Below are 25373 nucleotides of genomic sequence, written 5' to 3'. Positions count from 1 at the left end.
ACTGTCCATTCCGTTCAGCTGCTCTTCCAAGTCCTTTGCTGTCTCTGACTGAATTACAATGTCATCGGCGAACGTCACAGTTTTAATTTCTTCTCCATGAATTTTAATACCTACTCTGAACTTTTCTTTTGTTTCCTTTATTGCTTGCTCAATATACAGATTGAGTAACATCGGGGATAGGCTACAACCCTGTCTCACCCCCTTCCCACCACTGCTTCCCTTTCATAACCCTCGACTCTTATAACTGCCATCTGGTTTCTGTACAAATTGTAAATAGCCTTTCGCTCCCTGTATTTTACCCCTGCTATCTTCACAATTTGAAAGAGTGTATTCTAATCAACATTGTCAAAAGCCTTCTCTAAGTCTACAAATGCTAGAAACGTAGGTTTGCCTTTCCTTAATCTTTCTTCTAAGATAAGCCGTAAGGTCAATATTTCCTCACGTGTTCCAACATTTCTACGGAATCCAAACTGATCTTCCCCAAGGCCAGATTCTATCAGTTTTTCCATTCGTCTGTAAAGAACTCACGTTAGTATTTTGCAGCCGTGACTTATTAAACTGATAGTCCGGTAATTTTCACATCTGTCAACACCTGCTTTCTTTGAGATTGGAATTATTACATTCTTCTTGAAGTCTGAGGGTATTTCGCCTGTTTCATACATCTTGCTCACCAGACGGTAGAGTTTCGTCAAGACTGGCTCTCCCAAGGCTGTCAGTAGTTCTAATGGGTTGTTGTCTACTCCGGGGGCCTTGTTTCGACTCAGGTCTTTCAGTGCTCTGTCAAACTCTTCATGCAGTATCATATCTCCCATTTCATATTCATCTACATCCTCTTCCATTTCCATAATATTGTCCTCAAGTACATCGCCCTTGTATAGATCCTCTATATACTCCTTCGACCTTTCTGCTTTCCCTTCTTTGCTTAGAACTGGGTTTCCATCTGAGCTCTTGAAATTCATGAAAGTGGTTCTCTTTTCTCCAAAGGTCTCTTTAATTTTACTGTAGACAGTATCTATCTTACCCCTAATGAGATAAGCCTCTACATCCTTACTTTTGTCCTCTAGCCATCCCTGCTTAGCCATTTTGCACTTCCTGTCGATCTCATTTTTGAGACGTTTGTATTCCATTTTACCTGCTTCATTTACAGCATTTTTATATTTTCTCCTTTCATCAGTTAAATTCAATATTTTTTCTGTTACCCAAGGGTTTCAACTAGCCCTCGTCTTTTTACTTATTTGATCCTCTGCTGCCTTATTTCATCCCTCAAAGCTACCCATTCTTCTTCTACTGTATTTCTTTCCCTTATTCCTGTCAATTGTTCCCTTATGCTCTCCCTGAAACTCTGTACAACCTTTGGTTTAGTCAGTTTATCCAGGTCCCATCTCCTTAAATTCCCACCTTTTTGTGGTTTCTTCAGTTTTAATCTACAGTTCGTAACCAATATATGTGAAGACAGTAACTGTTCTCGAAAGAACAGAATACTGTTGATGGCCGTGCAGCTTTTCCTTGGAATAAATGATGATTAACTGAAACCCACAGCTGCCGACAGGTGTTGTTGATATACCTCGATGTAGACAGTTGAAAATGTGTGCTCCGACCGGGACTCGAACCCGGGATCTCCTGCTTACATGGCAGACGCTCTATCCATCTGAGCCACCGAGGACACAGATGAATGGCGCGACTGCAGGGACTTATCGCTTGCACGCTACCCGTGAGACTCACATTCCCAACTGTCCACAATTCTACAAATGTAATGTACCTTATAGACATTTGCCCATCCACTCATTACTCGCGCACGCTTCGAGAACAGTTACTGTCTTCACATATATAGTTAAAGGCTACCCAGCCATTGACCTTCGTTTGTGCGAATGAGCACAGATTGCCCAAACTCTTACGGGAATCGCCAAAGCGTGCGCGAGTAATGAGTGGATGGGCAAATGTCTATAAGGTACATTACATATGTAGAAGTGTGGACAGTTGGGAATGTGAGTCTCACGGGAAGCGTGCAAGGGATAAGTCCCTGCAGTCGCGCTATTCATCTGTGTCCTCGGCGGCACAGATGGATAGAGCGTCTGCCATGTAAGCAGGAGATCCCGGGTTCGAGTCCCGGTTGGGGCACACATTTTCAACTGTCCTCATCGAGGTATATCAACAGCACCTGTCGGCAGCTGAGGGTTTCAGTTAATTATCATTTATTCATAACCAATAGATTGTGGTCAGAGCCCACATCTGCCCCTGGAAATGTCTTACAATTTAAAACCTGGTTCCTAAATCTCTGTCTTACCATTATACTCGTATAATCTATCTGATACCTTTTAGTTTTAGTATTCAAGTTAGTGAAGTGCAAATTTTGTGGTACAGTTTTAAGGAGTCTGTTTGGGGATTCGAAGACTCATGGGATGTCAAAGAAACATTTGCAAAATAAAAAGGTAAGTAACCTTTTTTTAATTGATTAGTCATTCACTGATCGGTTTTACAACTTTGAACACTGTTTGACTAAGTAAATTGTTGCAGGTTGTAACTATGCAGCCTAAACTTGCTTTTAAGTCAGAACCCATTGGGAATAAAAATAGGGAAGAAGTAAGACTTGCATTATTCACAACCATACATACTAGTATACGTGTAGCCGACCATTTGGGAGAGATAATTAATCGTAGTTATGAAAAAGATTGAAGAAGTTCAGTTGTATTGAACTAAGTGCACGTCAGTTATAAAAACCGTGTTCGCACCGCATATCACTGACGTTCTAAAACAAGATTGCAAAGATCAGCCATTTAGCTTATTACCTGATGAATCTACTGATATTACTGTACATAAATACTTGGGATTGATTATAGGTTATTACAAAAAATTATTCTAAAAATAGTATCTACATACCTTGACCTTACTGAACTGCACGAGTGTAATGCTGAAGCTATTGTCTCTGCTATTAAGAAGACAGTTCAACGATTCGATTTGTGTCTTGAAAATTTAAAAGGCATTGGTACAGATAATGCCCCTGTCATTGCTAAAGGAAATAATGGAGTATTTACGAAACTGAAAGAAAAGGTACCACACTTGATTTTAGTACGTTGCTTGTGCCATTCCTTGTAACTGGCTGTTTCAGCTGCTGCAAAATAATTTTTACCTAGAAATTTCGAGTTTTTTTACTAAAGAGACATGATTGGCTTAGTCGCTCCTCTTCCAGACAATCTCTTTATAAGGAGCTATACAACACCATCAGCGATGGACAGAAACTGTTAGAAATAGTTCAAGCGTGCCAGACAAGGTGGTTATCAATAGAATCCGCTGTAACAAGTATATGCACAAAATGGTCAGAGCTAAAAACACACTTTTCTGTAACTAAAGTGCGCGAAAGGTGTGGCATGGCACAGTATTTCACCCTATGTATACGAACGAGGTTAATTACGCATATATTTCATTTTTATATACAATATTAATTGAAATAAACAGAGTCAATAAAATGTTGGGATCTAAAGATACAGATCACACCAAACTCTTTGATGAGTTGACTAACCTGATAGATGTGCTTGTCAGCAAAGTTACATTACCTGCAAATAAAGTTAATATTTTTACTCAAGATACTCGTGATTTCTTCGATCGAAAATGTTTTCTGGGATTCCGCTTTGTAAGCAGTTGCTTCAATTGAGAGAAAAAGAATTACCACAGGAAGATGATGAAATGTTACATAATCGGTATATAACATTTGTAGTATGTCTGATTGAAGAAATAAAAAAATTGACGTTGATGAAAAAAGCTCCAGAATAGGTGTAGAACAAGCAGTCAATCACAACAAAGAAAATCTAATTGATGTAATGGCTCAGTTCAATAAAAGTGTAGAATTTATAGCAAGGGTGGATGATCAGTGGCGACAAATTCATTTTTTGAACTGGAACGATACCAAATATACAACAAAATTTTGGAATGAAGTATTGCATTTCAAAGCACTTGCCCGCGAAAGGCAAAGGTCCCGAGTTCGAGTCTCGGTCCGGCACACAGTTTTAATCTGCCAGGAAGTTTCATTTCAAAGTTGTTCAGAGGGAATCCAGATTTGAGGAATTAGCGACTTCCGCAATTATTCTCTTAATACTGACCCATTCCAGTGTCGATGATGAGAGACTATTAAGCAGTATGAATGTAATAAAAAACTAGCAAAGTAATACAATGGAGTTAAATCTTTTAACTGCTATATTAAGAACACGTTTTGATTTGAGATTGGAAGGAAAATGCTGCAACGAATATGCATTTCCAATAAACGTTGTAAAACAAATCGGTACCGAAGAATCGTGTCAATCTGAAACCGACGATGATGATGCAGCCAAAAATGATTTATCAGAGGAAGACGAATTCATTTAAATAATTAGCTGTCGTTACAAAACTTTTTGTATGCTCCCGACCTTGACTTCTTGATTTTTTTTGTATGTTCATTTAATGATTGTGAATATTTTATTACTCAATAATAATGGAAACTAATTACTAATATACTTATTGTTTTCTTTCATAATAATTTAAAATTTTTAGTGGAAATTCTAGCGATTGTGAAAGTAGGGGCATTTTTGTTAGTGGTTTCCTGGTGGTTTTTGCACTTGAAACTGGTGGGAAGCTCACTTTAACAGTTAGCAACACTGGTCAGGCATAGGGGGGCTAAAAACTCGGTCCTTTACGTAACCTCACAGATAAAAATTACAATCTGTGAGGTCTGCGACGTTGGACTGAAAGAGGAGGAGAAGAAGACAACTTCATCGCCCGTCGCCTCCCAGATCTCCAGACCTCAGAACTTGTGATTTTTATCTGTCGAGTTACGTAAAAATACCGCGTTTTTATCCCTCCTATACCTGACACTCTTGAAAGTCTAAAACATCGCATTGTTGAAGATATGAATTCGATAATGAGAGACCACCTACTTCGTGTGTGGCAGGAAATTAACCACCGTTTTGATATCTGTCGTGTAACGCATGGTGATCACAATGGAAGCATAAACATTTGAACTTTTCTCTTTCCAGGAACGTTGGAATTGTATTTCTATTTTTTGTAGTTCGGAAGCAAAAAATGTTTGAAATCAATTCCTTCTTTTTGAATAGCCCTGCATTTGTAATAAGAAGTAACTTTTGGTTCTTAAGACGGATGTAACTATTGAGGAAGGTATCAGGATTTAAACATAGTTTATGAATGCTAGTCTCTTTTAGATCATTCAGTAAATGCAACATCCTCCGCCGCCTTCTCACGAATTTTATTTTTGACTGTGTGTATCACCATACTGCACTGACCGGAACACAGTTGGACAAAAGTAAAGCTGAAGTTTAATGTGTTTAGTTAGCATAGTTGCATGTCCTTGGATAACTGCAGTGTCCAAGGATTTTCTTTTATTTAGCTGATTTACTGCTGCGCTGTATTTTTATGTTCATCACTTTCTAGCAGTACCGAGTTTCCGTCGCCACAGGTAAGCCGCATAAGTTTTTTAAGGCCAATCATTCAGTGTTTGGAACTTTATGTAGTAAGTCTGATTACGTAAGATCTCAGAGTATTTTAACAGAAACATTTTGGTTATTTAGTCTTTCAAAATACGATTTGTAATTTTAGGTACCACTTTTATTCTGTAGTTTTGTATGTTGAAATTGCATGTCACGCATTCTGACAGAACACGTTGTAGCACTGTCCACTGCACTGCAAAAAGCAGAACTTCTCAGGACAGCTTACGGAACACACAGTTTCACGCTTTCTAATTAATTTAGAAAATGTTAATTCAAATAGAGTTACACAGTTTCAGGCAGTTTCGGCGACTCTTATTATCATATGCCGTTTCTGTAATTACACCACTTGTATTATTCGAGATCACAGCACAGGCACAAACGACGTTAAGAATAGGAAACCAGTTCACAACATTCAACTTTATTTTTTACAAACACGTTAAAACGTCCTGATTGGTTATACTATGTATCCATTCTTTTACATCATCACACATCAGAAGTTTGTATTCTGTTCTGGTCTGAACTGCTTATCATCCACCCTTTGTTTCCGTACAAGGCTACGCCCTCTACAAACACTGTCAGAAAAGTCTTTCTAACACTCAAAATTTATATTTGATGTCAACACATGCCTCTTTTCCAGAAATACATTCCTTGCCGTAGTCGTCTGCATTCTACGTCCTCTCTACTTCAATCTTTTCTCACTCTCCTGTCAAAACTGCTTCCGGATTCCAAGAAGCCGGCCGGAGTGGCCGTGCGGTTCTAGGCACTTCAGTCTGGAACCGCGTGACCGCTACGGTCGCAGGTTCGAATCCTGCCTCGGGCATGGACGTGTGTGATGTCCTTAGGTTAGTTAGGTTTAAGTAGTTCTAAGTTCTAGGGGACTGATGACCACAGATATTAAGTCCCATAGTGCTCAGAGCCATTTGAACCATTTTTTGATTCCAAGTGTTGATGATCATCCGCGACACGAAAATTCAAAAATAATCCACTAAGGAACATCACTCTGGGTACCACCTACTGTCCATTCACATAACGACAGCGAAGTTGAGAACAGATTAGCTACATAACGTTCAGAGGTACATAATCACAATTTCTTCTGATGTTTGACCGGTAGGTGAAGAGATCTGTGAAGCTGGTCATGTACAGTAGTATTAGCATTTCTTTACCGGGTTCTGTCGTGTAACGTGATCTGCGGCAGTTCGGTCTTCTTATCTGTCACATCTAATCCTGCTGTATCACAGTCATTCCATAAGCTCCGTTTTATTAATTTTGGAACGTAAACGTTGTGAAACATCCTCTCACAGAAGGCAGGAGTATGATACATCGGACCTATGTATTCTGTGTTACAACACAAACAAAACACGGCGAGATAAGAGAGCACTTTTCTTTAACATGGGAAGCGTGTAATCTCTATCGGACGTTCCGATAACAAGAGTGTGAATGTTTTCTCGAGTCACCTGCCAAAGATACAGCACAAAGACCCTCAGTGATATCACAGCTAAACTTAGCACAAAACGAGGGTTGGATGAGCTCGATTTGATCTGCATTTCGTGATCCGTAATTTCAGTTGTATATTGTGTTTCAGTAAGTAGAATCAAAAATTAAAAATAGAGATGCATAAAGCTAAACAAAAATGATCAGTATCTATTCTTAGCAAATTAACATAACATTCAGATTGTTTCATCATCACCCATTTAACATCCACTGTTGGATAAATGACTTTTTGACGGTTTCCATGCATCACATTCAGCGATACAAAAAATGGTTCAAATGGCTCTGAGCACTATGGGACTTAACTTCTGAGGTCATCAGTCCCCTAGAACTTAGAACTACTCAAACCTAACTAACCTAAGGACATCACACACATCCATACCCGAGGTAGGATTCGAACCTGCGACCGTAGCGTTCGCGCGGTTCCAGACTGTAGCGCCTGGAACGGCTCGGCCACTTCAGCCGGCTCAGCGATACACACCACTGTTGTTGCTGCATGTTCTCTGACGTCATATTACCTTCGCTGATGAGCCAAAACGTTATGGCCACCTGCTTGTTAGCATGTTAATGTACTTTAGAAAGGCAATCGAACGGCGAATATGCGTGGCATAAATACGCAAGTCCCTGGTACATTTTCAGAAGTAAGCGAAACCAGATTTCTGCACAAGACAGGCAATTCCCCAAGAATTGCAGGCTGGTGTTTCCTGGTCCAGGAGCCGTGCCCGCGAATTCTATGGCGAAGGTTCACTATTTAGGTCACCAACTTTCTCCTCAGCGTGTGAAAATATTTTGTTGGCCCCATTCTACGAGGGCGGTTCAGAAAGTAACCTCCGATTGGTCACAGTGCGGGTTGTGGGGGGAGTAGCGACGCCATCTGTGCGTTCACGCACTCAACAGGTCAGTCGGCATCAAGCCGTGGTCAAGTGAACGTCGTACCTGCGCTAGTTTAGTTTTTGTGGCAGTTTGAAATGTGTGCTGCAATAGAAAACCCCGCCAAATGTGAAGTGCGTGCTGTCATAAGGTTTTTTACAGCCAAAGGATATTCTGCAGCAGCTATTCATCGTGAGCTTTGTGCCATGTACGGACCAAGAGTTATGAGTGAAGGAGTTGTCCGTGAATGGGTACGTTTATTTAAAAGTGGACGAGAAAACGTTCATGATGAAAAGAGGAGTGGTAGACCATCATTGGTGACTGACGAACTCGTTCAGACAGTTGATGCAAAAGTTCGTGAAAATCGACGGTTCTCAATGTCGGAGTTGTCTACTGGTTTTCCACAGATTTCTAAGACTGTCTTGTACGAGATAGTGACAGCAAGATTGGGTTACCGTAAGTTCTGAGCACGATGGGTGCCCAAAATTCTTACCGACCACCACAAAACTCAAAGAATGGCCTCTGCATTAGACTTTCTGTCACGTTATGAGGACGAAGGAGAACCATTGTTAAACAGAATCGTGACCGGTGACGAAACCTGGATTAAGTACGTGAACCCTGAGACAAAAGAACAATCAAAGATGTGGGCACATTCAAATTCGCCTACCAAACCAAGAAAAGCCTCGCAAGATTTTTCTGCCAGAAAACTGATGGCAACGGTGTTTTGGGATGCCAAAGGGGTGTTGTTGGTTGAATTCATGGAACGTGGTACGACCATTAATCAAGACGTGTACTGTGAAACAATAAAAAAGTTACGACAGGCTATACAGAACAAACGCCGTGGTATGCTGACTTCCGGTATCGTTTTTTTGCACGATAACGCCCGTCCTCACTCTGCTCGCAGAACAACGGCCCTTCTTGAGTCCTTCAAGTGGGACGTTATCAACCATCCACCTTACAGCCCAGACCTGGCGCCAAGTGATTATCACCTCTTCATGCATTTGAAGAAATGGCTCGGGTCACAGCGGTTTGATGACGACGAAGAGCTCAAAGATGCGGTCACAGGCTGGCTCCAGGCACAAGCGGGTGATTTTTATGCAGAAGGAATTTCAAAGCTTGTGAAGAGATACGATAAGTGCCTCAATCGCTATGGAGACTATGTAGAAAAATAGTGCAAAGATGTAGTTGTAAGATGTATATATTAAAATATTTTTATTTAACTTGGTGTATTTTTTTAAATCAACCGGAGGTTACTTTCTGAACGCCCTCGTACATGGTAAGGAATGGTCATCATAATAAATTAAGACAAATCTGGGATGGCACGGGAAGATTTAAATGTTCTTTCTCCCGCGCGCTGTTAGAGGGCGGAACGGTAGGGAAATAGCTTGAAGGTGGCTCGATCATCCCCGTGCCAACACTTAACTGTGAGTTGCAGAGTAACCACGAAGATGTAGACGTAAACTATCAATCTCTATAAACCATTGTATCTCGATTGTGGAATTTCGATCCGTAACAGTTATCCTGCTGAAACACGCCATCGCCATCGAGAAAGAGATTAAAGGCGAAGCGATTGCGGTGGCTCGCAATACTGTGCACATAGTGCCCAGCTGTCATTGTGCATTTCAGGTCCCATAGAATCTCATGTGCATGTCCCCCATACAGTACCCACTGGGCTACGTCACTGCATCTTTCGGGCAGCCTGCTTGACGGTGTATCCAGACACGACTATCAATCCGCTGTAACAAGAAACGTGATTCGTCCGCCCAGGCGACAAGTTTCCATTAACCCACTGTCCCGTCTCGATGATCCCGTGCCCACTGGAGTCGTAATTGATGATATCGTTGGGTCAACATTGGAATGCCTGGGGGTCGTCCGCTGCGGAGTCCTACACTCAAGCTCATAGCTTAACGATAATTGCAGAATGTGGTGCCACACAATGTGACACTACACAAAACTGGCGCTGATAGCATAGGCACATAGGGAACACACACTACACAGCTTTGTGAGTCCACGGTATTGGTAACAAGTTGAGAAAACTGTCCCGAAACACATGTGCTACAAAACGCCATTGTTTCTTGCACATGTACCCCGACATCAGTATGGGATATGATCACCATGCACACGTACACAGGCCGCAAAACCGGTTGGCATACTCTGGATCAGGTGGTCGAGCAGCTGCTGGGGTATAGCCTTCCATTCTTGCACCAGTGCCTGTTGGAGCTCCTAAAGTGTCGTAGGGGTTTGAAGACGTGCAGCGATACGTCGACCGAGAGCATCCCAGACGTGCTCGATAGGGTTTATGTCTGGAGAGCAGGCAGGCCACTCCATTCACCTGATTTCTTCTGTTTCAAGGTACTCCTCCACGATGGCAGCTCGGTGGGGCCGAGCGTTATCATTCGTCAGGAGGAAGGTGGGACCCACTGCACCCCTGAAAAGGCGGACATACTGGGGCAAAATGACGTCCCGATACACCTGACCTGTTACAGTTCCTCTGTCAATGACATGCAGGGGTGTACGTGCACCAATCATATTCCCACCCCACACCATCAAACCACGACCTCCATACAGGTCCCTTTCAAGGACATTAAGGGGTTGGTATGTGGTTCCTGGTTCACGATAGATGAAAACCCGGCGAGAATCAGTGTTTAGACTATACCTGGATTCGTCCGTGAACATAACCTGGGACCACTGTTCCAATTACCATGTACTGTGTTCTTGACACCAGGCTTTACGAGCTCTCCTGTGACCAGGGGTCAGTGGATTGCACCTTGCACGTCTCCGGGCCAATAAACCATGTCTGTTCAGTCGTCTGTAGATTGTGTGTCTGGAGACCACTGTTCCAGTGGCTGCGGTAAGGTCCCAAGCAAGGCTACCAGCAGTACTCCATGGCCGTCTACGGGCACTGATGGTGAGATATCGGTCTTCTTGTGGTGCTGTACACTGTGGACGTCCCGTACTGTAGCGCCTGGACACGTTTCCTGTCTGCTGGAATCATTGCCATAATCTTCATATCACACTTTGTGGCACACGGAGAGCCCGTGCTACGACCTACGGTATTTGACCAGCCTCCAGTCGCCCTAGTATTCTACCCCTCATAACGTCATCAATATGTGTTCTTTGAGCCATTTTCAACACACGGTCACCGTTAGCACGCCTGAAAACGTCTGCACACTTACTCGCTGCACCGTACTCTGACATGCACCAACACACCTCCGCGTATGTGGACTGCTGCCTGCGCCACCGTGCGACGACAGCAGTTCAAATGCACCGCATGCTCATATCCCGAGGTGATTTGAACCCTCAAGCCGCCCACCAGAGCGTTGTTTCACCATGTATCAGCATTATCCTTAATTTGAGCATGAGTGTATATTCAGCAATGTGCGCTGAACGGTGTGGTCCGAAACACTTGTGCCAGCACCGACACAGTAGTCTGGCATCAGGTCAGCTACAATACGGCGCTTGTAGTGCTTTAGAGATACGGCGAGCCTCCGATCTCCACGTGTTGTGGTGAAACGTGGACGTCCGACACCTTGTCGACTAGTAGTGGGTTCGCCGTCTCTCAACCACTTTTCATAGATGCTCACGACAGTAGCCGGCGGACAGAAAACCAGTTTTACCGTTTCCGAGATACCCGTTCTAGGCGCGGAGTCATAACAATCTGCCGCCTGTCAGAGTCACTTGTGTCGGTAGATTCTTCAATTTCCGACCCGCATCGTTGCTAGAATGATTGCCCATTCGTCTCTATTCCGCTTAGGGGACGTCCATTAATTACGTGAGCGTATTTTGTCAATTTGTACCTTTCTCAGTCGGATATGGTGAGATGTAGTGGGACTCTCCTGCCCCTCACGTTAGATTTAGCCCGTACTTTTTAAATAATTAAATTTATGTGCATGTTTTTACTTCATACCACTAAAAATCCGTATACCACATCTCCTACGTAAGAGGCCTGTTCAAACAATTCGGGAACATTGTCCACAAGATTTTTCTGCGCTAATCTTTAACTTATTCTGCTTGGTCTCCTTCGAAATACTCTCCTCCACAGTTGATACACCGCTCCCAACGCCGTTTCCACTTCCGGAAGCAGTCTTGGTACGCCTCTTGCTAGATCGCGCGAAGCGCCGTCTGTGAATTTTCTTTTATCTCGTCTAGCGTTGCAAAAAAATCAAATGTGTGTGAAATCTTATGGGACTTAACTGCTAAGGTCATCAGTCCCTAAGCTCACCCACTACTTAACCTAAATTATCCGAAGGACAAACACATACACCCACGCCCGAGGGAGGACTCGAACCTCCGCCGGGGCCAGCCGCACAGTGCATGACTGCAGCGCCTAAGACCGCTCAGCTAATCCCGCGCGGCTCTAGCGTTACAAATCTTCGACCTTTCAACTCGGCTTTCGACTTAGGAAATAAAAAAAAAGTCCGCAGGGGCCATGTCTGGAGAGTACTGAGGATGAGGCAGTTCAGTGATTTCATTTTTTGCGCAACAGTCACGCACCAACAGGGATGAATAAGCGGTAGCGTTATCGTGACGCCATGAATTGTCTTGCGACACTTCACGCTGTGCCCCTCTCACAATCTCTAGCAGGCGTCGCAACACGTCCCTATAGTACCATCGATTAACAGTTTGTCCCTGTGGCACCAATTCATGATGAACTAATCCTTCAAACTCAAAGAATACTATCAGAATGGCTTTGATATTTGACCTCACCTGACGAGCCGTTGTAAAGACTGAACCTTGGTCTCGACATCATAACCGTAGACCCACGTCTGATTCTCTTAAGGAACATCTCGCTCTCATTTGTGCGATCCAAAAGCTCTTTACATATTGCGAGGCGAAGGTATTTCTGGTTTTGACTCATTAACTGCGGGACGGACCTGGAGGCAACACGATACAGTCCAAGATGCTGTATCGGGATTTCATGACAACTGAAATGTTACATCCTTCCGCAATCTCTCGGACATTCAGTCTTAGATTGTCACACACAATTTCGTTGAAATTCCTGTTGTGAGCGACGTTGGTAGACGTCGAAGGCCGACCTGAACGAGGGTCATGTGTAACTTCGGACCGGCCATTTTTAGTCCGTGTGAGTAACACCGAGAATGGCTTACGCATTCATCACCGTAGACCTCCTGCATTATTCGGTGTGCCTCTGTAAAGGTTTTCTTGAGTTCCACACGAAATTTAACGCGGAGGCGTTGCTCCTCTAACTCTGCCATCTCGAAATTCGCAAACTGTGTGGCACAACGCCCTACTCAATACAGCACTGAACAATAACTAACAGACGTGCAACAACGAAACTTCCAGCAGTTACATATTAAACACAGGTGTGTGCAAGGGTGCCAACTGCATTTAGCTCCAGCACACCATTGGAACGAAATTACGAATGCTCCGGAATATTTTGAACATACCTAGTACTAAACTTTTCCTGTGAAATTAGAGGTGAAAACGGTAACTAAGTTTAAGGTGCACTATAATAAGTTTAATTAAAGTAACTGTCCTGAAAGCTGACAAATACTTCTCTGCATATCGTGGTTTTTGTAAATAATTTTCGCAAATGAGCAAATACAAAATAGGCTGCGACTCTACCTTCCTCTATTTTAATGATTGGTCACATGACATCCAAGTGTTTTGGTAGTACAGGAAGACAGTCATTAGACGAATCTACAGCCTTTTCGTGTAGCCACTCCTGGCTATCGTGTACGACGCACAACAGCTCCTCAGCCCGACGGGTGAGCTCACGCGCTGGTCGAACGCTGACCACAGGTTTTCGCGGGGTTGTACGCACCTCGGACTATGGTTCCCCCGTTTCACAACCCTTGCAGCATCTGGTATGGATAGTTTGTTCATCCATCAAAAGAGATGGGCCGTAATAATTGTACAGAATTTGCGAATAGCCTGAAGAGGCAGACGGACAAAAAGGCTCTGTGAAATATTATTAACCGTTTTGACGGATTCCTGAAACACTGACCTTTTATTGATGTATTATACGCATTAACTGGCAACGGCGTTGCCGCAACGGTAGCAGCAGTTCCCGTCAGATCACCGACGTTAAGTGTTGTCGGGCTTGGATGGGTCACCATCCGGTCTGTCGAGCGCTGTTGGCAAGCGGAGAGCACTCACCCCTCGTGTGGCAAATTGAGGAGCTACTTGATTCAGAATCAGCGGCTCCGGTCACGAAAACTGACAAACAGACAACGGCCAGAAAAGCGGTGTTTTGATCAAAAGTATCCGGACACCCGGCTGAAAATGACGTACAAGTTCGTGGCGCCCTCCATTGGTAATGCTGGAATTCAATACGGTGTTGGCCCACTTTTGCCTTGATGACAGCTTCCACACTCGCAGGAATACGTTCAATCAGGTGCTGGAAGGTTTCTTGGGGAATGGCAGCCCATTCTTCACTGAGTGCTGCACTGAGGAGAAGATGTAGGTCGGTGAGACCTGGCACTAAGTCGGCGTTCCAAAACATCCCAAAGGTGTTCTATAGGATTCAGGTCAGGACTCTGTGCAGTCCAGTCCATTACAGGGATCTTAATGTCGTGTAACCACTCCACCACAGGCCGTGCATTATGAATAGGTGCTCGATCGTGTTGAAAGACGCAATCGCCATCGCCGAATTGCTCTTCAACAGTGGGAAGCACGAAGGTGCTTAAAACATCAGTGTAGGCCTGTGCTGTGATAATTCCAAGAAAAACAACAAGGGGTGCAAGCCCTCTCCATGAAAAACACGACCACACCAAAATACCACAGCCTCCGAATTTACTGTCGGCACTATACACGCTGGCAGATGACGTTCACCGGGAATACTCCATACCCACTGCCTGTCATCGGATGGCCACATTGTGTACCGTGATTCGTCACTCCACACAACGTTTTTCCACTGTTCAATGGTCCTTACACCAAGCGATGCGTCGTTTGGCATTTACCGCCGTGATGTGTGGCTTATGAGCAGCCGTTCGACCATGAAATCCATGTTTTCTCACCTCCCGCCTAACTGTCATAGTACTTGCAGTGGATCCCGAGGCAGTTTGGAATTCCTCTGTGATGGTCTGGATATATGTCTGCCTATTATACGACCCTCTTCAACTGTCGGCGATCTCTATCAGTCAATAGACGAGGTAGGCCTGTACGCTTTTGCGCTATATGTGTCCTTTCACGTTTCCACGTCACTGTCACATCGTAAACAGTGGACCTAGGGATGTTTAGGAGTGTGGAAATTACGCGTACAGACATATGGCACTAGTGATACCTAATCATCTAACCACGCGGAGCGCCCTATTCTGCTGTCTAACGATGTCTAATGACTACTGAGGTCGCTGGTATGGAGTACCTGGCTGTAGGTCGCAGCACAATGCACCTAATATGAATAACGTATGTTTTTGGGTTGTCCGGTTACTTTTGATCACATCGAGTATATCCATACCCGCTTCCAGTAACGCTTAGCTGAGGATGACACGGCGGTCCGTCGTTACTTGTGGGTCTTTCGAGACCTGTCCGTACGGAGTTAAGTCGATGAACCTTTATGTACTTTGCAGATGAAGGACAACGCTGTTTCAACATTCCTTTGAACGGTATGATTACCTAGACTTTTAGTCCCTGTAGTTACTGATGAAGAAGAGAATTCTTGTCGGTGAACTTCAGCTTACATGCTTTACACAAACAATTAACTTCTTCGACTCGTCGACATGCTGCTTATCATACGTAGTGTAAAAGTTTTTTTTTTATGTTGGCGCAATAACATCGACTTTATATGTGTTCGAGTGTATCACTACTGACTCGCTGACTGACATGCAATGGTTTCGACCGGCACGGCAAAGAGCTCCCCGAATGGAATCTGTCACTTGTGCTGCAATTGTTTCGAAACAGGGAATCCCGGGCATGCACTCGTGTAAGGCACTCAGTTCAGTTCAGAGAGGCCATAAAGATTGGTGGGCACTTCAATATTGTCTATGTTTGGGACTAATTTTACAACACAAAACGTTATCCGTTTTACTAATGTATTTTGTTGTTAATTAAAAAGGTGACGTGAGATTTTGATAACGTTTGTTTCTAGACTACATGACCCACCCAACTTCATTTAATTGACATTACAATTTCAATTAAGTCTTCCGCGCCTGATTATTTTCCTGTATCTGTTAACAATTGCCGGCCGCTGTGGCCGAGCGGTTCTAGGCGCTTCAGTCCGGAACGGCGCTGCTGCTACGGTCGTAGGTTCGAATCCTGCCTCGGGCGTGGATGTATGTGATGTCCTTAGGTTAGTTAGGTTTAAGTAGTTCTAAGTCTAGGGGACTGATGACCTCAGATGTTGAGTCCCATAGTGCTCAGAGCCATTTGAACCATTTGTTAACATGAAACTTCCTGGCAGATTAAAACTGTGTGCCCGACCGAGACTCGAACTCGGGACCTTTGCCTCGGTCGGGCACACAGTTTTAATCTGCCAGGAAGTTTCATATCAGCGCACATTCCGCTGCAGAGTGAAAATCTCATTCTGGAAACATTTGTTAACAATTCCGATCATCCCTCTTTCGATTGCTCGCTCAGTATTTGACTGATTTCCGCATTGAAATTTCAGATATCAATGCCATAAATCAAAATTTGAAATAGAGGGCGTATCAAAAAGAATCATCCGATGTGGCTCATCTATATTTCTGAAACTAATAAACATGTACAATGACTTTTTTTTTTGATGAACGGGAAACTCAAAATTTTTTTCATATCTTTTCATAGGTGTTCAATATACACCCCTTGAGATTCACGGCATATGTCAATGCGGCATTCCAATTGTTCCCACAAAGCAGCGAGCATGTCTTGAGTTACGGCTTCCACAGCTGCTGTTATGCGATGTCTCAGTTCATTCGTTGTTGTGGGTAACGGACGCAGTAAACAGAGTCCTTTTATAAACCTCCACAAGAAACAATCACACACAGTCAGGCCCAGTGACCGTGGAGGCCAGTAATGTGAAGCTGAATCATTTGATCCAGTACGACCGATTCATCGTTCGGTAATCCTTTGATTTAAAAATTCCCGCACTTCCTGGTGCCAGTGTGGCGGAGCCCCAAGTCAAACTTGCTCTTTCCAATAGTATTTGTTCACGGACATATCGCAAATAACATAATACATATGATTTTTTTTAAATAGGATGATTCCTTTTGGTGCGCCCTGTATAGACTCACTGTAGACATTCCCATTGAAATGCAGAAGAATCTTTGTTTTGAGAAGAATGTTCAGTCTACACGCCATTTCTTGTCAATCGTCACCCGGCAGCGACGAAGACACAGAGATGTGTGATTTGCCGCTTGGCGAGGATGTCGGTACGGCCAGCATGTGGCTCATCGCTGGGAAGCAGAGGCCGCGTGGCGCTAGATGCCGCTGCGGGCGCCGACTGGAAACCCTCTGACGTCAAGCGACCTATAAGGTCCTCCACAGCAGACCCATCCGTTATACAGGGTAGTCCATTGACAGTGACCGGGTCAAATATCTCACGAAATTAGAATCAAACGAAAAAATAAGAACAACAAATCTGTTCGAGCGTGACGGGGGAAAACACATGGCGCTATGCATGGCCCACTAGATGGCGCTGCCATAGGTCAAATTTTTTTAAAAATAAGTACTCCCAATTTTTATTACATGTTCGTATAGTACGTAAATAAATAGAAGTGATTGATTTGGAACGTTTGTTTCGCTTTGTGATGGATGGCGCTGTAATATTCTAACACTTATGCCTCAGCCATTCAGATGAACAGTTGGTAACAATGTGGTTTTTTAAATTAAAACACAAAAAGTAGTTACGTTTGGACTTGATTTCTGTTGGTCCAGTGTGGTACATTTACTTTTGTGACCTTATTGAAAATTATGGGAACGCATGCTGTTACTGCATGAGCAACTGTAATAACCTCTTTAACATAATAAATGCTCAAAATGATGTCTATCAACTTTAATGCATTTGGCAAAACACGTAACGAAATTCCTCTCACCAGCGAGTAGATCGCCTTCAGTAATTGTTGCATATGTGCATTGACAACGTCCTGCCGCATGTTTTCAGGCGTTGTCGATGGATCACAATACCAAATATCTTTCAATTTTCCCCAAAGAAAGAAGTCCAGAGACGTAAGGTCCGGTGAACGTGCAGGACATGGTATGGTACTTCTACGACCAATCCACCTGTCATTAAATATTCTATTTAATACCGCTTCAGCTGCACGCGTGCCATGTGCTGGACATCTATCATGTGGAGAGTACATCGCCATTCTGTCATGAACTGAAACATCTTGTACTAGAATCGGTAAAACATTGATTAAGAAATTGGCGTACATTGCACCATTTAGATTGCCATCGATAAAACATGGGCCAATTAGATGTCCTCCCGTAATTCCACACCTTACATTAACCCGCCAGTGTCGCTGATGTTCCACTTGTCGCATCAATCGTGGATTTTCCGTTGCCAAATAGTGCATATTATGCCGGTTTACGTTACCTTTGTTTATGAATGACGTTTCGTCACTAAATAGAACTCTTAAAAAATGTTAAAGTCTCATAATTTATTTTGTGCATAGTGCCAAAAATTTACACGACGTTCAAAATCATCGCCATGCAATTCCTGGTGTATAGGAATATGGTAAGAGTGAAATGTAGAATTCTCAAAACAGCCTTTTTTGAAATTCCCGATTCCCGCTCAATTTGTCTACTAATGACGTGCGGATTAGCCTCAACTGCAGCGAAAACACTTATTTGGGCATCTCCATTTGTTGCAGCTCTTGGTTGCGTCTTCTTGTTTGGCTGAACACTTCCGGTTATTTAGATACATTAACTATCCGACGAAAGGTCCGGACATTTAGATGCTGTCTGTCAGGATAACGATCAACATACATAGCACATTTTGTTAACAATAACCACAAATGAACACCATATCTACCTTTTCTGCGACTGTTAAACGTTCCATTTTAACAAGATTATTTCTTCTGTGTAATTATTATGACTGGACAAGCATTTTTTTTCCTTTATTGTATTTCAATTCCCCACCCAGGGCGGGCTGGCAGCAGCATAGGCGCCGCTTTTCAGCCGAGAGACAGTAAGTACGTAACAGGAAGACATTTAAAACAACATAAAGGAGAAAATAGGACGGAACATAGATGTAAAAGGGGGAACATAATGGAAGAGAGCATACAAAAGAGGGTGACTGTAAAAATGGAGATCAAATTTAAAAAATATATATTACACAAAAAACCACACACTGTAACCATTAAAAGAACACAAGGCGAAGTACAGCAGGAGCATAAAGTCAAGCATACGATTAAAACCACAGCACTTGATGTCACTGTAGATTGGCACCGAACACAACAGCCGGCAGCTGTGGTCGAGTGGTTCTAGGCGCTTCAGTCTGGAACCACGCGACCGCTACAGTCGCAGGTTCGAATCCTGCCTCGAGCATGGATGTGTGTGATGTCCTTAGGTTAGTTAGGTTTAAGTAGTTCCACGTTCTAGGGACTGATGACCTGAGATGAAGTCCCATAGTGCTCAGAGCCACTTGAATCATTTTTCGAACACAACACTGATGTTGGACACTGATGATGAAGAACAAACTGGGAGGATCTACCATAGGTAAGGATACGACGGAGAAGGGGGCGAAGGGGCGGTGCTAGAGTGGGGGAGAGAAGGGAGGCGGTGTGGGGGCACGCTGAAGGGGGCTGGGAAGTGAAGGATGGGAGAGGAAAACAGCCATGGAGGGGGGAGGGCAGAGACTCAGGAGGGGGAAGGAGGAAAAACTGCTCTGGGGGAAGGAGGGGAGGGAAAAGGGAGGCCCTGGTGAGGAGGGGTCAAGGCCAGACTACAGTTGCTAGGAAGGGTAGCGAAGGGTGGCGAAGTTCATCATCCAGGAGGGAGAGGAGCTGGAAATTGCCCTGATGGAGGATATGGAGGCTGAGCAGGTAGAGAGGAGCACAGCTGTGAATATTGAGGTATGTGGCAATCAAGTAGGTGGAGAAGGTGCAGTCAATGTGGGCCAGGTAATCGTATGGGATCCCCATGAGGGCAGATGTAGATGGTGGCACATGTGACAGTACGGGTGGGGAAGAAGAGGCTGAGGATGAGATGCTTGGTAGGATTTTTGAGGAGAAGTTGGGGCCGAACAAGGTGGTGCTTGAGGTGGCCGATAGCAACCCCGCCATGCACCAGGGGGTACGGGTTATTGTTGCAGTGGAGGGTGTAAGGAGCTGTGGAGATGGAGATATGAAGGAAGGTTTCATTTAGGATGAAGGCATCCATGTGGTGTCAGTGGAGAGTGTGGAGGAAGAGGAGCTTGTAGGTGGGCAGGGAGCAGATATCATGCTAAAGGATACTGTGATGTTGTCGCACCATGGTAGGGGAGATTTAGATGAGGGTGGTGAGGGGGGTGAAGGTGAAGTGGTCCTGGTTGTGGGAGTAGATGGCATAGGTGGTGAGGTGGAATACAAAACGCAAGGGCGATTTGGGAAAGGGTGTGGGGGCATTAGAAGGGGTGGATGTTTTGAAGGACTATGGTGACAAAGCGGATGATGTCCTCTGCTGTAGGGGTAGGGGACAAGCGTATTGTCATACCTATTTTAAGTAATGAATTGCACACAGTGCTGTAAGATGCATTGCTGCATTGGTGAGAATTTTACAGCGCCATCCATCACAAAGCGAAACAAATGTTGCAAATCAAACATTCCTATTTATTTACATACTATACAAATATGTAATAAAAATGGCGGTACCTATTTTAAAAAAGCAGTTTCTATCAATTTGACCTATGGCAGCGACATCTAGTGGGCCATCTGTAGCACCATCTGTTTTTCCCTGTCATTCTCAAACAGATTTGTTCTTCTTATTTTTTCGTTTGATGCTAATTTCGTGAGATATTTGTCCTGGTCACTATCAATGGACCACCCTGAATAAAGATCTTCGTAACTGGCTGTACTAGACCTGTAGCCACAAACTCACTGTATGCTTGAATTTTATATTACTTTCCTCTGTGAATGGCTCGTACAGTGCAGATATAACACAGGTGAAAACGATTCTGAACAGACAATACTGTTATCCCTCCTATCAACTATGATCCTCACCTCCCCCTCCCTCCCTCTGTCCTTTTCCAGGCTCCCTCTCGCCCCCTTCCATCCTGTTTTTTCTCCACCTACCCTCCTTGACTCCATTCTCCCCCCCCCCCCCCCAAGTCCTTTTTCTTCCCTCTCCACTGTCTTCCCCACTCCCTTCTTGCATCTGCCCTGCTCCCCCCTTTTTCTGTGCCCTCTCCCTCCATCGGTTACCCCCTTTTTTTATTGCTTTTCGTCTCCCCCCTTTCCCCCCCTCATCTGTCCGGGTCCAAGCGCCACTCCCTCACCCCCCCCCCCCTACCCATATGCCTTTGTACTCTATGGTGCAGTGTTTTCCGTTAGTGTTAATTGTGCATCCCCTGTTTAAAGTGTTGCAAACAGAAGTCAGACTATAGCCGTGTTTTATAATTATGCCTGTCTATTTCCAAAGTGTTTTTAATCAGCATCAGTGACCTCTTTGTTTTTTATGTTTTGTCCAGATTTAAACAGTCACCGTCTTATCTCTTCTTTTTATTGTTACGTCTCCTCATTATTTTTTTAAATTTTATCTGCAGGCTGCAGGGCAGCGTATTACGCTGCTGCAAGCCCGCCCTTCTCTCGGGGGGGGGGGGGGGGGCGAGGGGGGGTGAGGGGGGGGGAATCGGAATACAATAAAGGAAAAAAAAAAGATAATAAGACAATACTGTAGGTTCAATTTCATCTGGACTTATCACAGCAATGCTCGTGTTATACGCCATATCATATCTTCGTGAGTTGTCAGTGTTTCCTTATAGACCACTTGTTCCAAACTTCCCGCTACAGATAAAAGTCCAAAGGTGTTATGTCTGCCGAGAGTATAGCCCTTTTGTGTATCCGGTATGTTCGAGCCAATGATTTCCAAATGTTCTTTTAAGGAGGTCTATGAGTATCTATACCACAAGTTTATCCATTTTCCTCTATCTGTGTGGATTTCCAGCTGACCAGTAAGGAGTACTCCGAAGTCTGATTACTGCATTGTTCGTAAATGGTACTTCATCTGTGAACGTCATCTTTCATGAAAAGGCCGCATCACTTTGATGTTTTCATAGACACATTTCGAAGGACTGCAACTTATATTGAAAGTCGTTGCAGTGAAAGTGTTGCTGAGGCGAAATGTGGAAAGGACTAAATGCGATGGAATGTAGCGTTTGCGGAACGCTACTATTGATGATCTCGTCCGCACATTTGATCTGATTTGTAGTTCCCTGTGGAATGCACGTGGACGTGCTGAAAAGTATAGCCAACGAATTTTTAATGCGAAAACACACTTTTTGAATGAAACAAACGTTGTTAACATTGTAAATTGGTGCTAGTCTCCAACCAACGGTGCGGGATTGCACAGAATGTCGGAGGAGCCCATTACTTGTTCACGAACAGTAGATATGGGTGTGAAAGGGTTACGATGTGCACAGTCCAGTGATCCTCCCGTGTGGCAGTCAGACATGGCCGGCAGGAACCTTGCCGAGAATCCCAGCAGTCTCGTTCCCCTGCAGTCCAACATCGGGCCACTGTCACAACAGAATGGGACACAGATCTGGACATTGCACGATTCGATCAGGCGGCGAAATGGAGACCCACAATGAGACCACTTCAGACTGTCAGGTGCCGATAACGCTGTCTCCCAGGAGTACGGGCATCTTCGCGTCCTTCACAGTAATCACTAAACGTCTGGCGCTGTTCACGTCTCGTATGTACTTTAAAATCCTGGAAACAACGCTCGAGTATCGTGTCATTTTTGGAAACCCAGAATCTACTCTGTAGGAATCAACATGGATTCCGGAAACAGCGATCGTGTGAGACCCAACTCGCTTTATTTGTTCATGAGACCCACAAAATATTAGATACAGGCTCCCAGGTAGATGCTATTTTCCTTGACTTCCGGAAGGCGTTCGATACAGTTCCGCACTGTCGCCTGATAAACAAAGTAAGAGCCTACGGAATATCAGACCAGCTGTGCGGCTGGATTGAAGAGTTTTTAGCAAACAGAACACAGCATGTTGTTATCAATGGAGAGACGTCTACAGACGTTAAAGTAACCTCTGACGTGCCACAAGGAAGTGTTATGGGACCATTGCTTTTCACAATATATATAAATGACCTAGTAGATAGTGTCGGAAGTTCCATGCGGCTTTTCGCGGATGATGGTGTAGTATACAGAGAAGTTGCAGCATTAGAAAATTGTAGCGAAATGCAGGAAGATCTGCAGCGGATAGGCACTTGGTGCAGGGAATGGCAACTGACCCTTAACATAGACAAATGTAATTTTTTTGCGAATACATAGAAAGAAGGATCCTTTATTGTATGATTATATGATAGCGGAACAAACACTGGTAGGAGTTACTTCTGTAAAATATCTGGGAGTATGCGTACGGAACGATTTGAAGTGGAATGATCATACAAAATTAATTGTTGCTAAGGCGGGTGCCAGGTTGAGATTCATTGGGAGAGTCCTTAGAAAATGTAGTCCATCAACAAAGGATGTCGCTTACAAAACACTCGTTCGACCTATACTTGAGTATTGCTCATCAGTGTGGGATCCGTACCAGATCGGGTTGACGGAGGAGACAGAGAAGATCCAAAGAAGAGCGGCGCGTTTCGTCACAGGGTTATTTGGTAACCGTGATAGCGTTACGGAGATGTTTAGCAAACTCAAGTGGCAGACTCTGCAAGAGAGGCGCTCTGCATCGCGGTGTAGCTTGCTCGCCGGGTTTCGAGAGGGTGCGTTTCTGGATGAGGTATCGAATATATTGCTTCCCCCTACTTATACCTCCCGAGGAGATCACGAATGTAAAATTAGAGAGATTCGAGCGCGCACGGAGGCTTTCAGACAGTAGTTCTTCCCGCGAACCATACGCGAGTGGAACAGAAAAGGGAGGTAATGACAGTGGCACTTAAAGTGCCCTCCGCCACACACCGTTGGGTGGCTTGCGGAGTATAAATGTAGATGTAGATGTAGATGTAAACACGAAAAACACCAGTGCACTCTGGTGGCCGTTCTACTTGTCACAGAGAATCGCACCTGTAGTCAGTCATAAATGGTTCAAATGGCTCTGAGCACTATGGGACCTAACATCTGAGGTCATCAGTTCCCTAGACTTAGAACTACTTAAACCTAACTAACGTAAGAACATCACACACATCCATGCATGAGGCAGGATTCGCACCTGCTACCTTAGCAGTCGCGCGGTTCCGAACTGAAGGGCCTAGAACTGCTTGGCCAAGGCGGCCGGCTCAATGTACGTGTAGAAAGCAGGTACTTAAATATGATCGCCGCCCACCCGTCCCGCCCTCGGTACGAAACGAGCATTACGTGCTTAGGGCAGCATGTCTAATGTAAGCGGCGTGTGCACTCACGGTGATGACGATCTTGAGGACGCCGACGACAGACTTGGCGAACTTGGTGGGTGAGAAGCGGCGGTAGGCGAGCAGGTCCGCGGCCGACTTCTGGCGGCCGAGCGGCGGGTGCGGGCCTTGCTGCTGGTGCTGATACATGCTGCCCGCTGGCCGCTGCCGTCGCACTGGCCCGCGGGTAGCGGCGGCTAGCCGGGGGCCGATGCACGCGCTATCGCTGCCTCGAGTCCAACCACGCCCGTTGTCAGCGCGCCCACAGACTCCGTATCGCCGCTTATCGCCCCAGGAAAACGCTCGGCAGTCGCGCGTTATGAGTTTACTTTGACCCACACATTGCCGCCGATATTATCAACACCGTCGAGGTTTAATAAAACTCTTTGGACCTCCAAAACAAAAACAATTACTCTACGAAAATCATTGTGAAGAGTGTGTGTGTGTGTCTGGTTCAAATGGCTCTGAGCACTATGGGACTTAACATCTGTGGTCATCAGTCCCCTAGAACTTAGAACTATTTAAACCTAACTATCCTAAGGACATCACACACATCCATGCCCGAGGTAGGATTCGAACCCGCGACCGTAGTAGTCGCGCGGTTCCGGACTGAGAGCGTAGAACCGCTAGACCACCGCGGCCGGCGTGTGTCTGGTTTGTGAATTCCTAAGCGACCAAACTTCTGAGATCATCTGTCCCTAGACTCACACACTACTTTAAACTAACTTAAACTAACTTATGCTAAGAACAACACACACACCCATGCCCGAGGGAGGACCCGAACCTCCGGCGGGAGGGACTGCGCAGTCCTTGACATGGCGCCTCAAACCGCACGGGCACTCCGCGCGGCTGTGAAGTGTATCGCAGAGGATACTTCCCAATGTAGCACGCATGACGGTCCCTTCGCGTTTCGAGCGCAGGAACAACGACGCTTGGATGTCTTCGCGTGCTCTACAGATCAGAAATGGAGCGCGTACGAGTCGTACATTGCTGGTTGCAAACTTCGCAAATCAAGGGGTCGCTATTCATCTGCGCTGACGGGCTTCCTTCCTTGCTGCTATACACTGGGGTGACAAAAATCGCCCGCATCTCGTGGTCGTGCGGTAGCGCTCTCGCTTCC

At 44.7% G+C, this 25373-nt stretch overlaps 1 protein-coding gene across 1 annotated transcript in view; it reads right to left on the bottom strand.

Moving 5' to 3' along the window:
* Positions 1-24462, bottom strand: part of LOC126262647 (uncharacterized) — a 173527-nt gene extending 149065 nt beyond the window's left edge. Inside the window, exon 1 of the mRNA XM_049959411.1 lies at positions 24266-24462. Within this exon, the coding sequence (XP_049815368.1) occupies positions 24266-24403 (138 nt within the window). The 5' untranslated portion in view covers positions 24404-24462. The remainder of the gene's footprint in view (positions 1-24265) is intronic.
* Positions 24463-25373: the final 911 nt, after the last annotated feature.

Source organism: Schistocerca nitens, chromosome 6, assembly GCF_023898315.1.
Source record: "Schistocerca nitens isolate TAMUIC-IGC-003100 chromosome 6, iqSchNite1.1, whole genome shotgun sequence".
NCBI lineage: Eukaryota > Metazoa > Arthropoda > Insecta > Orthoptera > Acrididae > Schistocerca > Schistocerca nitens.
This window is presented reverse-complemented; position numbering and strand designations above follow the sequence as displayed.